This window comes from Perkinsus marinus, assembly GCF_000006405.1.
Source record: "Perkinsus marinus ATCC 50983 genomic scaffold scf_1104296975596, whole genome shotgun sequence".
In the NCBI taxonomy this organism is placed as follows: Eukaryota; Perkinsozoa; order Perkinsida; family Perkinsidae; genus Perkinsus; species Perkinsus marinus.
Genome location: NW_003200720.1, coordinates 318,664 through 334,163, shown reverse-complemented (window position 1 = coordinate 334,163; position 15,500 = coordinate 318,664). Strand labels below are relative to the sequence as shown.

Here is a 15,500-nt window from a genome sequence, read left to right as displayed (position 1 = left end):
TCTAGATGTAGGCGCCTTGGATAGGACTTTCCCTGATACCTTCTCAGTAGGAGTAAGAGGAACACCAACAGCTGTTGCTGGATCTACACTGAATTCTGATGATGTCTCTGAGCTCACATCAATGTCACCACTGTGGAGTGTTGGTGTAACGGGCACCTCTACAGGCAGGTGTATAGGCAGGTGAGAGGAGTTAACCTCAACTGCTTCCTCCTGTACAGGAGTAGTGGCCTCAGCACTGATCATAGTGGGGGTAACAGGAACACCGTTACTAAGTCGACGGGATTCGAAGTCCTCCACAGAATGTCTGGGGACCATTCCTGAGGAGGTCTCATCTATTACCGTAAATTGAGTACCTTCTTCCCGAGTAGGTTGCTGGTCCAAAGCCATCTCCTTCTCCTCCTCAAGTGCCTCGTCTAGCTTTGGTATGTCTACCTCCGAGAAGGAGGATAGTCGTACCTCCTCCGTACCACGTGGAGTTACTTCAATTTCCGCAACCTCTACCATCTTGGTCTCTTCAGTAGATGGGGTCTCCACTTCTTGTGTGACCTCATCTTGACGACAGTACACCTTCTTTTGAATACCATCAAACTTCTCTTCCTGTACACGTTGGAGTCCGCCGCCGCTACCAGTCTGCTCACCCAATTCAGCAGCAACCTCAATGATAACATCATCAACCGTCGAAGGGGACGAAGATGGCTTCCCAACAATTACATCTCCTTCTGACTCCACCTCATCGCCTTCTACTATTGGTGTTTTAGAGGCCTCTACTGTTGCTGCTGGTGCTGTTGGTGTAGTAGTGGCCTCTACTGCTGCTGGTGTCGTTGGTGTAGTAGTGGCCTCTACTGCTGCTGGCGTTGGTGTAGTAGTAGCCTCTACTGCTGGTGTTGGTGTAGTAGTAGCCTCTACTGCTGCAGTTGGTGTAGTAGTGGCCTCTGCTGCTGCTGCTGTTGGTGTAGTAGTAGCCTCTACTGCTGGTGTTGGTGTAGTAGTAGCCTCTACTGCTGCAGTTGGTGTAGTAGTGGCCTCTACTGCTGCTGCTGTTGGTGTAGTAGTAGCCTCTACTGCTGGTGCTGTTGGTGTAGTAGTTGCCTCTACTGCTGCTGGTGTTGGTGTAGTAGTGGCCTCTACTGCTGGTGTTGTTGGTGTAGTAGTAGCCTCTACCGCCGGTGCTGTTGGTGTAGTAGTTGCCTCTACTGCTGCTGGTGTTGGTGTAGTAGTAGCCCCTACTGCTGCTGGTGTTGGTGTAGTAGTAGCCTCTACTGCTGCTGGTGTTGGTGTAGTAGTAGCCTCTACTGCTGCTGGTGTTGGTGTAGTAGTAGCCCCTACTGCTGCTGGTGTTGGTGTAGTAGTTGCCTCTACTGCTGCTGGTGTTGGTGTAGTAGTAGCCTCTACTGCTGCTGGTGTTGGTGTAGTAGTTGCCTCTACTGCTGGTGCTGTTGGTGTAGTAGTAGCCTCTACCGCCGGTGGCGTCGTAGACTTCTTCTTGCCATGCCTATTATCTGATGAGGCCCAGTTGTAGTAAAGTATACCTATATTCATCATCATCCTACGTCTCTTCCTCTTGTTCTTCCCTCCAGCACTACCCTCTACTGAGCTCTTCTCCTCAACCTCCTTACTACCGACACTATTGGCTTTTCGTTCGTCCAACTTCCTCTGTAATCGAGCCCGAGCCGTCGATGGAGAAGCCTTGGTGTCGACGACCGTCGGGGCCGCCTCATCGACCTGTGGTGGGGTGACCTAAACCAACAATAGAGAATGCTGCTACTGCTGCTACTACCAAGTCGGGGTTATTAAGGGTCTCTCTAGCCTCCTTAAGGTAGTCCTCGTTGATTATACCCGTTTGCAGCATTCTAAGTCTCAACTCCATAACAGCTCGATCCATCTCTCGATCCTCTAATCTCTTCTCCTCTTGTTGAGCTGCTAATAAGAACCCCGCTTGGGTTACTTCAGTACCATACTTCTGCTCTAAGGCGTTCACCTGATGCGACAGAGTCTACATTCCATAATCGAAGCGGAAGACCGCTACTACTACCTTCACGTTGATGGCGAGCATCTTCAACATCTCCTTATTGGATTCCTGTGTTTTCTCATCCTTCGCCTCAGGGATCTACAAATGATGAAATTGACACACGCAGGACTCGAACCCGAAAACCCCTGGGCCGGCAAAGAAAGCGGTACCCTTCGGGTAATCATTACCTGAAATTCATCGTCTCCTTCCTTAGCAGCAGTCTTCAGAATCTCACAAAACTCTCGAACATACTTCAGCATCTGAAGGGGGAGGGGCGTGCACTACAATCATAATAATGACACATGCCGGAATCGAACCCGGGATTGCCCATGCACTTGTTACTATATCTCGATCAGACAAGCCTTTGAGTTCATCCAACTCAGGAGCCTCGATCCATTGATCATCCTTCTTGTCAAGCTTCTCACCCTTATTAATCTGAACCCACTCTATTGTTACTGCCAGCACTCCTCCTACATAATATTACCCGATCCATCCTTACAAAGCCAGGACCAGTGAAGGACTTAGGGAGATCACTTGTTAGATATGGACAGCACATGTCCAATGTATCCTCATCAGGGAACCGCACGATATAACTGAAGAAGATAACACCAGCCCGTCACGCGCCACGAAATTCCCGTTAGTTAACGCTACGAGACTGCATTAGAGTTGTCATCCTTCCTCATTGGATGATCAGGCGCTAAGTCAATATGAAGTACCATGGGGTCAGCCAGTGTGTCAAGCTTATAGGCAGCATCTTGAGCCTTACCCATCACAGCAATACGCATATCACCACTATCGTAAAACTCCATTATCTGAGATAGGAAAGGTCTGGGAATCGAACCCGCTCGAGTCCTCTCATTACCTGCTGATATCCACCAAGTTTTTCTGTTACTTTACCCTTCCACCTTCCTAAGAGAAGCTGCCTCTTCAAATTGTCTCGACAAGATGCCAAGGCCTCTGTCAAGAGCCCCTCAGGATCCTAACAGAGCAAATCCTAAGAAACATTGCCCTGCATCTTGTGATTACCTCACAAGACCCTTCACATGCCTCAATCTCTGCGACAGCGTCTTGGAACCTAACATTATTGCTTCTAGTAGGGCATGCCACAGAGCGATGCCTGGCATTACCTGTGAAGTCCCTCCAAAGCCTTCGCTACTCGAAAGTGTGCCTTGGCCCACTGAGGGCTCAGCTTAACGCACTGCTGTGCATCCGATAAGGCCTCCTCGTACTTATCAGCCAGAGCATAAGCTGCCGAACGGTTTGACCTAAGCATCCCATGAAAAGGGAAGGATCATCATCATTAGCAGGTCAAGAGTGCGGTCACTATTGGATGAGAAGGATCATTGATATTACCAAGCTATGCTATCCTCAGGTTTGAGTTCAATAGCATTAGAATAGCTCTCAGCAGCCTCCTGTATAGCACCACGTTCCTAAATGGGATAGCTGATGACCATTACTACTACTACGAGGAAGGGGCAGAAGAGGTCCTACGAGCTGTTCATTGCCGAGCTTCCTCCATCCCTCTGAGGTTGTGGGTGTTTCGTTAGATGGTGTTGAAGTCATTTATTCCTACAACTGAAATCAGATACACTAGTTGGTGGTCATCATTGCTGCTGTCAGAGAAAATACAATAGAATCGTCGTTGGTATGAATTGAACCTGGGATCACTTCCCTTATCATTAGTGGCATGCTCTGCTAGAGATATCTTGGTGTGCTGCCTTAGCTAGATCGTTCCAATCCTATACTGCTCCATGGAGTACTTCCGGAATCCCAGACAGGGATGTCGGCGTTCAGTTGTTGGTTTGCTATTCGAGATGGGTCACCTTGGGATGGAGGGAGCCGTAGCAGAGCTTTCGGTATAGGACATTTGGACCAACGAGCTCTCGACGAGGTCATTGAAGAATTTGGAATCAATCATCTGGTGACCTCAAATGCCCATACGGATGGCACCACGCAATCCCCCACCGCTAACAACAATGGCTCCGAACAATTTACCTGTCCAATCTTTGGCAAGTGGCTCGTATTCTGAGTGAGCACATATTGAGGATAACCAGCATCAGTCCTAATAACGATCCAACATAGGTTGATCCTGATGACTCCGCCGACCCCAAGAATATATGTATACGGATTGTTGGACCATATTTTCATCCAGCGATGAGTATAGGTATTCCTGGACTATAATCCCATGATAGAAGTAGCAGCTCAACATCCATTCACCGCATACGACACGTGTTGCCCTTCAACATCTTCTGTATGCAACGAATGATCTATTTGTGTGACCATGTTCGCGAATACGATTACTACTATCATACTATTATCAATACTATTATCGTAAGTCTACCCACGCACTTTACAATGACGCGTAGTCAGGTGTTCCGGCGATTGGGCTCTGCTTAGAGCGGAGTAGAAGAACGAACCTCTCATAGGGGTCATACATCTCGTAGTAGCAGTAGTGCTTGTGATGATTCCTGTATTGAATAATAATACAGCAGATGTGAAATGATAGAGGATCCTCCTACGCTCTCTCAGGGAGCCAACTTTGGCGAAGAGGAGGTATGGAGTATGTGAATCTGTGTAAGGTGGGAGCATGCTAACAACTTGTAGTTAATGAGTTCATATCAATGGCCGACTTCACTCGTTTAGCATCTGCCATAGCAAGCCTGTCGAGAGTCTGTAAGATGAGGACCTTCTGTGATGAATCAGGAAAGGAGAGTTCAGTTGATGATAACTTGAAACACATCGCAGCCGAATTACAATCAGAAAGCGAGTGGTTGTCCGATAAGGCTTCTGAGCTTAGCCGCCAGGCTTGGGAAATGTCAGGAGGCCAGGCAGGAGGGAGTTTTGAAGATAAGCGATGTAGGATATCTCAAAGTGCTGCTCACCCCAACGATACGGCCTCTGGAACAGTCGATCAAGCGTTACGAGCAGCCGAATCAGCGAGACGGGCTGCTGAGGCTGCGCGCCTTGCTGCTGGATCAGTAAAAGCGGCTGCCAGAAGTCAGTGGGAGGGAGTCGGCGCTACCGCTCGTGCTGTTGTTGAGAGTGCTCGACACAAGGCTGCTCGAGCTAAGGTATTGTTGAGCTTCGATTGTCTCCTCCCCTCTCATCATTTCCTTGTATAGGAACGTCAAAGAGAAGCTCAGGTGAATATCGATATGGTCCAAAGAGTATGGCGGAGGATTGCTGATTGTGGTAGGCTAGCAGCCACTTCACATGGTTCAGATAAGCCAAGACCACCACAAGAGGTTATGGCCGATTTTCTCGATATGTGTCGTTCACGACCGTTAGACATGCCCAACTGGGACTCTAATAAATTCGGCCGTAAAGTGGTGGACATCGACGTCGCTGCAGCTATGAGCTCTCTTGCTTATGCTGAGGCTGCTTATGATACTATCAATACTGGGGAGATGACTCGGGATGAGTTCGAGGAGGAGCAACTAGCGGAAAATGAGAGACCGCCAAGTTCTATCTTCATAATGTGTCCTGATCTTACTAAGATATTTTATATGTCACCTGAGGGGAAGTTCGAAGTTACAGATCCTTTGAAGCCTCGTTTTATCGTTGCCCTTCGTAATGATGGTACAGTTGTTCTCGCCATACGTGGTACTGCTACACTGGCTGATGCTATCACTGATATGCTCTGTGATGATGTTAATGTAGTACATAGTAATGATCATGATACTGGATCGAATAGTCTTCGTGTCCACAGAGGCATAAACGCTGGCGCCGTGTGGGTGGTCCAGAATGCTATGCCGTACATTAGAAAGGCTCTATCTTCTGGAGCAAGCAATGGACGTCTCCTTATCACTGGTCACTCCCTAGGTGGTGGTGTTGCACTAGTGGCAGGCATATTAATAGCACCAGAGTTGAGTCCTCGAGTATGGGTAGAGTCGATAGCCTTTGGTCCCCCTCCTGTTCTATCTGATACTCTACAAAGCCGTGGATGGCGACGATCTGGCTCCTTACCATGGAATCTAAGCTTGAAGTCTTATGTCAATGATGGGGATGTTATCAGTCGAACTTGTATGTATTCTTTAGAATATCTATTTGGTGGCTGGGGTGAGTCCACAAGCCATCTATTAGCTGATTATGAGTGGTCAACTCCTTTGGTTATACCCGGTAAGGTGTATGTGATCGGTACAGATCCCTCACATCCTGGTAAGGCTATCCTCACCAATGGTATGGATCCTACACTTGGGGAGTCCTCTCTGGTTGACTTCTTCTGTGAGATTGCTCGAGCTGATCGTCCGATGATCCCCAAGGCTGGATATGCTCATTTGATCGATAGCTATAAGACAGCTTTATTAGGGGAAGTAAGTTGAGTCCGTTGAGACTACTTGTTTCACTTTCCGAAGTTTTCGAACTATTGCTGAGTTCATCTTGGAGTTGAGTTGAAGTCATGTGTTCCACCTCGTACATGCAGTGAAACTCATCATGACGTAATTATGTCATTGGATAATCCAATTTGTTTTAGCCAGTTCGATCAGTAAAAGGTCCAACGAGACCACAGGCCGGGACGATATTTCGCTCTTGTTGATACTGCTTTCGTGGTCGATTTATTCCTCGATGAGCATCATGCGGGTTTATTGATTCCGTGACATGTTCATTCCCGTGGTTGTATGACGAGAACCATTGATCAGTGCAATTCTACTGTTTCCGCTGTGTGTGCCGAATACAAGGCAAGGATTCCCCCAGCTGTGGTGGAAACCAATGGCACCTACGCCTGTGTTCCACCCCAGTTCGGGTTCCTCTACAGCAATTTCGATATCGTCGTACGTGGTGCCTCAATGTGAGGTGGACCTCAACCACCGGCTGAGGGCCATTGCTCTCATTCATTCAGCCGGAGTTTTGCACGGTACATTATGTATCGCGGCAATGAGGCGAGAGACAGCCTGCCAATCGTCATGATTCATGACGATTTGCTCCGCCATTCAAAGAGTTCATGACTCATGAACTCCTTGAATGGCGGATCAATTAGAGGATGAAGGTATCATCAATGACTACGATGTGTTCTTGTGGACCCAACACTTGATCCGCCAGTTGAACTCCATTATCAACCCGTTGTACCGGCGTAACGCAATAATAACATATTTGTATCGCATCAGCAGAGGCAGAATCATGGGAGTGCTTCGATACACATGATTTCAAGAAAGTGGCGAAGGAGGTTCTTGCCGTCCATGAGCGACGAGCTCTTGAAGATCACCCTGTATCAAACGTATCTTACCTCTCACCTAGCAAGACAGGAAGTAACCAACTTATAAAAATCGCAATAGAAACTTCAGTCCGCGTTTAGATACCAGAAATGTACGAATCCGAATTCATTCCTCAAGTAGGTTCTGAATACTTACGTGCTCTACTGATCAAGAAATGGAATCCTATACAATATCGACTATGCTAAGCATAGAGCTCTGTACGACTTACCAATCCTTCAGTATCAACACATGCTGATTGACCATCCTCTATGAAGTCAGTGACATCTTGTAGTAAGCCCAGGAGCAACTAGAACAACGAGTAAGGCAAGGCAAAACCGACAATATCTTCTCGAGCTTCTGTTCGCTGTCACAAAGCAGCTGCGGAGAAATCGTCACCCTGGTACATTATATGAATATATAAGGCCATGATAGAGTCAATACCCTTGAGTTTTGGGTACCTCGCTATCATGTCGCTGACTGTAGTTACATGTACCCCTTCCGATAGAGACATGTTCCCGCTATCCCAACAGGAATGGATCATCCACACTAGTGCTTACCTGCCGTTTGTGTTCTTCCAATCGAAGATCGCCTTCGAGTTGGCCCTTGATCCTTTCCTCCTGTACGAGTTTGGAGTACTCTGTGGAGCGTATCTTTCGTTCTTCAAGCTAAGATAATCAAACACAACAATCCTCGAAGATCCTTTAACATACCAGTTCAGTCGACGCTTTAGCGAGGAGATCGCCACTTTCTCACATGCTCTTTTCCGTTCAGCACACATCTCGAGATATCCTATATGCCCTACAAACAGAGTTTCTCGAGGTCGGCAGCTTCCTCCTACTTTCCTTATCCTCTAAAAATGCTGTTTCATCTCCCTTCTGTTTGGCTCTAGTCTGGCTATATATTTCTTCCAAAGATTCCATTTCGGCCCTCAAAGCGAGGCGAGCGGCTATTAGGTCTAACTGACCAACTACACTTATCCCGTCATTATGTTCGATATTGCTCTACGTTTTCCTCGAAGTAGCTTCCAAGTGTCCGTAGCTCTCGATTCACCATACGTTCATGCATACCTTGTCCCGTCAGTGTATGACCAGGGGATGTCATTTCTTACAAAGGCTCCGCTTGAGATCCTCCCTCAAGGACGTGAACATGATATTTGTCTTGTCTACCTCACTTGCGAGCCACTCTAGAGTCCGCTTGGCGACAGTGTACCTATGCTGTGCATATCGAGCCGCGTGGGAGTATCGCAGCTTACAGCTTGCCTCTCTCCTCGATGACCTCCTGTCGCGTCGGGGCCGGCTCAGAACGAGCTGGGAAAATACAGGGGAAAGCTATTGCTGAATTACCGGTCTGGTGGTCCATCCCTCTAGGCGGATTGATAAGTGTTGCTTACTCCCTCGGGACGTTCTTGGATCCCAAGTGGCTGTACGCTCACAAACTAAGTGCTCCATCGGATGTCCCCAAAATGGATCTCCTTTACCTGACAATGTTGTGTATATCTTCTGTTTATCGATGGAACTGAATTGCGATGTGTTATACTCATATGAGGGAGCGTCTCGAAGGGGGCACGCGACCGATTCCTTGTTAGGTAAAAGGTATACACACGGAGTTTTCTACGAGGCTAAATAACAGTGCAGTGTTGAAACTCAAACACTCCCCCTCAGTGAGAGGCTCTTCCGCGGTACACACTCCTCACCTAAGGAGTTGGAGACCTCTCGTATGGTTCGATACAGTAGGTGGATTGAGGAGGATTGCCCTTCTGGCATCCCCACGTCTAGTGGTGAGGACACACATGCCTTATTGGATACCTCCTTATCCTCCTCCTCTACTAAACTCATCATCTACATACATATAGTAGATGTCTCAAGGGAAGGCTTCCATTCCTCGACGTCCTCACCAGAGAAGAGAGCTGTTCAGCATTCAGTGTCACGGCATTATCGTCTCCTGCTTTGTGCGGCAATAGATATCTGTTATGTGAGCAATATATAACTGATGACAGGGGTGTGAGCATACTCCTCAATCCAACGCTGAGGTAGAGAATATCCCATAGACCTCAGCAGATGCCCGACTAAATCCCCGTTAACACGATTCATGCCGTCCTCTGCAAACATATCTGAAGGAAATATATACATATTCAATATCCAAAATTCAGCTTAGAACTTTCAGACCGCCTAATCGTTTATATCATGATTCAAATCTCCCACGAGTATGCAAGTACTCACTGAACAGCTCTTCCAGCCTAGATGCCCCATCAGTGTCCCTCATAGAATGCTTGCTGAAGGTCATTGTAGATTCCATAGCTGAGCATAACAGCTCAGTAGGATAGGATTTGTTGGAGAATCTGACGTCGAGTGTGTTCGAATCTGTATCATCACGCTCGTTCATTTTAACAAGACTAACGTTAATGCAAACTGGAGCGATGGTGACGTCAAATGAGTTACGGGAAGTGTGGTATTTATTCCAGATAATTTTGCATTGAGCAACTGACCTCTGAAAGGAAATCAGATCTCGCGAATCGTCATTGTGACTACAAGTCTACCCCTCTCCTTTACTATCCTCCATCCCATTCGTTTGTACTTACTCGGTCGTATTTACGCTATAAGGTAATAACCCTCACGGAGCGAATCTCGTCCTTGGTCACACATCGAACACAACACTGATAAGAGTAGAAATATTAATGATAAAGCGGCGCCTTGTGAGTAAAGATCGATCAGTTATTGTTGTTGTTGTCGTCAAAGAAAAGGGAGTACATTAGGGTTCTTAACGAAACGTTGGGTACCAACCTCGTCATCATCCTCGAACCTGAAATGAATCTTACCAAGGTGAACCTATAGATACCTTCCTACCAGTAACAGGCGATTTATCATTCCTCGCCAGCCATCTATGTATCGCACCTCTCTCATAGGTATGCCCATCACATGCCACTGCAGGGCATCTCAGTGGAGCTCGAGTAATAGGGCACATAAAGGTGTCGGGGTCCAACCTATGTTCATATAACACACACTGATCAAAACAATTACGAGTACAATTGACATAGAGAGATACAAAAAGGAATTCACCCCCACCATCAATTGCGAATAGGTCTCTATTAGAAACAACGGCAGAATAGGATTGCCCAACTAATGCATGAGCCCTGGAAATTTACAAACATTATTGCAGAGCTTACATAGGAATTCTGGTCATTCCGGATTTTTATCATCCTGAAAAATTTCGAAGCGTAGAGCTGACTGAATGGATATAGTTGTAAAATACAGGAGTCTACTTGCGACGTCTCCCTAACGATATGATATATGAACAAAATCATTCTTCCGAAAGCCGAATACCGAGCCTGGGATCCGAACCGAGGACCTATCCCAGCAAGTAATGATATATCCTCCTACCCTCGATCTTCACATAATCTCTTCATCCTATCCTCAGTTATCTCTGGTAACATCGGTGGCCACTCCACTATTATTGCTGTTGTCGTGGTGGTGGTCGGTGGTGATGGTGATGGTGGATACCGACTCGGCGGTAAAGGATGAGGGCCTATCCTTTGGAACCCTTCTCTACTGATCTCAATATGGATGGCAGGGGCAGGGGCACGCCAACCCTCTTGGAGTTGCCGTGGTGAGTCGTCCAAAGATGAATCGTCCGAAAATGAATCGTCGTACTCGCTACTGTCATCCGAGATCTGCTCCGAGATCGCTGTGAGAGATCTTGCCAATCTTGTTCCGCCTTACATTTCCTCCACTCTCGTAACCCCACTGTTGTCGTTGTGGCATATCAGGACTAGAATCTCTAATTGAAGGCGACCTAACAGGACTTCCATACCACACCAACGACACTTCACTACCTACCTTTCATGCATCCTCCCGTTTCTAGGCTGAGGATTCCATCCTCTATCGCTTTCTCTATGTGGAGAATCCCCTGAGAGGACACGTTAACACTGAGCGCGGATGGGACGTTTTACCCCGAGCAACAACAGCTGCCAATCTCCATAACTCTGGACTGAACTCTCTAATATGATGGACTTGAGGGCTTGGTGGAGAATACTAAAGAGTAGGAGAGTACTGCCAAGCACTACTACATAACTCAGCCACTACGATCCTCCTGCGCTGCCTCGGTGGCGATGGGCTCCTATCGTCGTCCTCTTCCTCTTCCTCGTCCTCTTGTACAGACTCATCAGTCGTATCTTCTGTGTAGGAAGGGCGGCACCACCATCGTGATGGTGAGGGAGGGGACGCTGAGACAAACTATCAAATACATACCTGGCTTTACTATCAAAAAATAGTGTATGTGATGGCCAATATTGAATTTTCCAAGGACTTCCCGCAGGTTTAGTGAAAATCAGGTTCACGAGGAATGTATCGAATTAAAGCTGGGAGAGCACCACCATGATCGCGATGAGCAGCAGGGTTGGGGTATCCCACCTCGACTCCACTGCGGATTATTATTCCAACCAGACGAATACCACCCACGAGGAGAGCCCCACCGCTCCTCTACACCTAACATGCAACCAAACGTTACTGCGCCACAAAACTCATAGTCACCGATGAGCTCCAAAATACACCTCAGCTATTACCATAGTCACTATCATCGTCGTCGCTACTAGACGGCACCGATTGTGGACGTCCCGGCGGCGGCGATGGCGGCGGCGGCATCATCATCCTCCCCCTCATCCAACGCTCAGGAGGTATAGCCCGACGAGGGGGCCGCAACATTACCTATCAGATAACCCAGGTTCGATTCACTCGACAACCAACTGCTGACTATATCAGCTCATGGACTACTCGATGAGATCCTCATCGAAAGGTCCCCGGATCGATTCCCACACCCTACATTTCTATTATCATCATCCTCCTCTTCATCATCAGTCTCCTCTTCCTCCTCCCATTCTTCCCAAGATTCATCATCAGAGCTCATCGAGGCCTCCCATGTAGCCTCCCATCGATGGTTAACATCCGAATACACCGCTCCCCAACTCATGCAAGCAATCTACAATTGTTCAAATCAATTACCAGGGCGAGCGCTACTCACACTTTACCATTGAACAGCTAATACAACCCAACCTCGCGAGCATACCCGAAACACATATGAATGAATTCAGAAACGATAAGATTTACGTGTTGCATGTATCAACCTAAGATGCTCTTTCTGATCCCATCAAGCTTCCTCATCTTGATGATGATGATAATCCTCCATCAAATCTGCTGTCAACTCCGATAAGACAGCCGCTGACGATCTCGGATCACCCTCCACCATCAACGGAGACAACCTGAAATCTTGCAATCTTACTCAATCTTGCATTTCCTCAACGATTCACTTGTGAACTCCTTCAGCATTCCGTATCAACCCCGTTGATGAATATACTCCTTCATCACAACAATCCGAATCCGATGACCACCAGTCATCCTCAGGCACTGCAGCTTGCACATCCGCTGAAGAGTGAGTCCTTGCAATCATACCACCACTTGTATTTCCTCAACGCACCTGTATTGAAGCTTACGACTGTGCCTTTCGCTGCTTCCCGTCGGCTAAGCTCATCTTTTTCTTTTATCCGTTTATATACTTTCCTACCCAAACTGTATAAATACAACAACTTGTCATCGAGTGACTTTAACTCTCGCCATTCATAATAGGGTATCACCATTACCACATACCTGCGAGGATCATCACAAACCGGACCTACTCTGCATCTAACCATAATCAACCTCAGTCCTACCCTTGGAGCTCCAACAACCGCTGATGAAGTTTCGACACCGATGTCCTTCTCGTACTATCCGCGTAAAACCTATCTATCAACATATCTAGCCCAATCTAGCATTTCCTCAACGCTAAATTACGCGTAAGGCCCCAAACACTCCACGACCACTTCCTGTCTGTTGGCTTTATGTTTACCGACTCGCCCAGATGTGTTATCGATTTCCGCAGGCTCAACCCCTCTAGGATCGGCAAGCATCAAAATATCCATACACTCGTTGTCCACCAACGACCGACTCTTTACTCGGACCTTCATATGATCCTTCAACAGCCAGTAACTGATCACAGTCACCGTCACTGCGCCACAAAACTATCCCGGAAAGATTTCACTCAAATGAATTATCAGCTTTATGAACCACGCCGCGAAATAGAATTACATTTCGTTCGCCCATCTTGGTCGTATCCGTTTAGTCGGTGCTTTCGTGTTTGCCATTGCCGCTTCGAAAAAAACCCGAATAGATTCCCCAAATTCAGAATCGTTGAACCTGAGGATGAGATAGATAAATCTTGCATCCACTTGCTCTCTTACATTCCCTCAACGGCACTGGATTTGCAATACTTCATAATTTGGCATGCGTTTTTGAAAACTCGTAGTTGAGCAAGTTGTCCGGCAGGAACTTGATTACCACCAACTAAATACACCAAAATGCCCTCCACCCGGGATCGAACCCGCGACCTTCGCCATACAAAACAACAACCGACTTCAATACGAGGAGAGCAACCCCCCTACTAGAAATGAATTTCCAGGAACGAGCTACTCCAATATTGATACTCTTCTATACCAATTATTTGTCATTTCCCATACCACTCCTCACCTTCCTTAGCGATCAGCCTCCTAGCCATAGATCCCATAGGGGAGGTGCTCGCTAGTGCGAAGAGATCCCGAAGGAGGGCCGTGGGTGGAAGCTCATCAGCCAGGGATATTAGACTGACAATAGACAGAACACACCCAGTCAACGACTCTCATATTCCCATCGAGAATTGAGTACGAATAATAAATGGTAATTTATCAGCAATCATTTAATACAACTATGATTCCCGTGTAGAAGAATCTATCAGCTTCACCACATCTAACTTGTGATTTCGCGTATCCCGATTCTACTACCTCTGAGCCAACAACGACAACGACTGCATATCGAACGTATCATTATCCCTTCCTTTCGTGCGATCTGCCACTGAGTTACGAAAGGTGTGGTATCATAATTAGCACGCATGCACACACCGTTATCCATCTGCAATGCTGTCTTCAATCGAGCTGCTACCGCTTGCTCAGCATATAGACGCATTTTCCGAGACCTCCAGTCCAATCGGGCCAAGGCATTCAGGCTCACTGCTAGAGTCTGCAACGAATTCAGTTAATGATGGTATGATAAAACATAGAAATACAACAGCACGTATATAATCAACGCTGTAACATGAACACGGCAGCAGCAGCAGCATTTCTAAGAAATTCAAAGCGAACTTCAAGTGCTTCAGTTTTCCGATACCGTAATTGTCCATTGCGATCAACAATTCCCAAGTTGAATCTAACGAATTTGAGTCTCAATATGGATCAATATTGTAAAGGTGAAATAATAAAGTACTTCGCCTACTGTTCCATTCGACATGTAAATATTAATCTACAACGAAGTTCCAATCAATGCAGCAAACTACCTATGATCAACAACTCACGAACAACGGCTCTATTGCAAATTCGCGCGTGAGTCAATCTTGAAATATATACGCATACATCGCATGAAGAAATGTATCAAATGAATTCGCGGCGAACTCGGAGTCATCCAAGATACGCATAAGTGTAACAATCGCTCCTCTACAATGGACCCGAACGACTTGAGGAATATCTTCCTTACCTCCTGTCGTTGGACATCAGCGTATCTTCTGCAATGATGAGTGAACGCACGTGAAAGAATCTTCAATGAACCACTATGTCGTAGATCAACCTAAAAAGAGAATCTGTGGTTCGACTGTAACAAGATACAAAGTATGTCCAAATGCACACCTTTGCCATGCCGTGGAGAACTAAACCCACTAGAAAGGGCTCCGAGCCCCATCGAAGTTGAGGGTTCTGAAATAATGACATCTTCCCTGGTTCGAATCCCAGGTCCTCCATTATGTTGCAACCCGTTTGCAAAACGAGAAAAGAACTATGGCAATGAAACTTCGACGGGAACACGATGGGAAAAAATTATAAACAAAGTACATTCAAAGAAATTTTTACAACATCCACTTTGTGAAGATGAAATCGTCTCAAATATCATTTTTCCTCAAAAACAACTCAAAAACGGGAAATTCCCGAGAATTGTGTTTACACTGAGTTCCCTCCTTCATCTCCCTGCTACCGTAGCTCTCTCAATCTCCCTCCCCACAGCATTCCAGAAAGGTGCATGATAAATGCTAAACACTCCTGCTGCATTACAGGACAATGCAATGGTTAGGGACGTCCACGTCGGTATTCGGTCCGGAAGGCACAACTGAGGGGATTAATTTCGGGGCGCATGACGGATTCGATCGAAGGTTAGAACCCTTTAGTATTCAATGGATATAATTTACTTGGAAACCGCGAC

The 15,500-nt window shown here is 46.8% G+C and overlaps 4 protein-coding genes across 4 annotated transcripts; 1 reads left to right on the top strand and 3 right to left on the bottom strand.

The window, feature by feature from the left end:
- Window positions 1-239: 239 nt before the first annotated feature.
- Pmar_PMAR025570 (conserved hypothetical protein) lies at window positions 240-3,571 on the bottom strand (the record flags this gene model as incomplete). The annotated part of the gene is made up of 15 exons (XM_002765180.1): window positions 240-317; window positions 340-432; window positions 457-1,499; window positions 1,551-1,737; window positions 1,778-1,978; window positions 2,033-2,107; window positions 2,197-2,268; window positions 2,351-2,443; window positions 2,493-2,601; window positions 2,660-2,820; window positions 2,871-2,987; window positions 3,035-3,083; window positions 3,136-3,273; window positions 3,362-3,438; window positions 3,500-3,571. The coding sequence occupies 15 exons, from the start codon at window positions 3,569-3,571 to the stop codon at window positions 240-242; spliced, it is 2,565 nt and encodes an 854-aa protein (XP_002765226.1).
- Window positions 3,572-4,629: 1,058 nt separating this feature from the next.
- Window positions 4,630-6,354, top strand: Pmar_PMAR025569 (hypothetical protein; the record flags this gene model as incomplete). Its single annotated transcript, XM_002765179.1, has 3 exons — window positions 4,630-4,864; window positions 4,916-5,079; window positions 5,131-6,354. 3 exons carry the CDS (start codon window positions 4,630-4,632, stop codon window positions 6,328-6,330), a joined length of 1,599 nt encoding a protein of 532 aa, XP_002765225.1. The 3' UTR covers window positions 6,331-6,354.
- Window positions 6,355-9,864: 3,510 nt separating this feature from the next.
- Window positions 9,865-12,162, bottom strand: Pmar_PMAR025568 (hypothetical protein; the record flags this gene model as incomplete). The annotated part of the gene is made up of 9 exons (XM_002765178.1): window positions 9,865-9,999; window positions 10,044-10,180; window positions 10,578-10,867; window positions 10,917-10,989; window positions 11,034-11,103; window positions 11,147-11,228; window positions 11,280-11,419; window positions 11,759-11,900; window positions 12,016-12,162. 9 exons carry the CDS (start codon window positions 12,160-12,162, stop codon window positions 9,908-9,910), a joined length of 1,173 nt encoding a protein of 390 aa, XP_002765224.1. The 3' UTR covers window positions 9,865-9,907.
- An 853-nt stretch (window positions 12,163-13,015) lies between these two features.
- Pmar_PMAR025567 (hypothetical protein) lies at window positions 13,016-14,070 on the bottom strand (the record flags this gene model as incomplete). The annotated part of the gene is made up of 5 exons (XM_002765177.1): window positions 13,016-13,214; window positions 13,314-13,421; window positions 13,466-13,568; window positions 13,752-13,864; window positions 14,042-14,070. The coding sequence occupies 5 exons, from the start codon at window positions 14,068-14,070 to the stop codon at window positions 13,016-13,018; spliced, it is 552 nt and encodes a 183-aa protein (XP_002765223.1).
- Window positions 14,071-15,500: the final 1,430 nt, after the last annotated feature.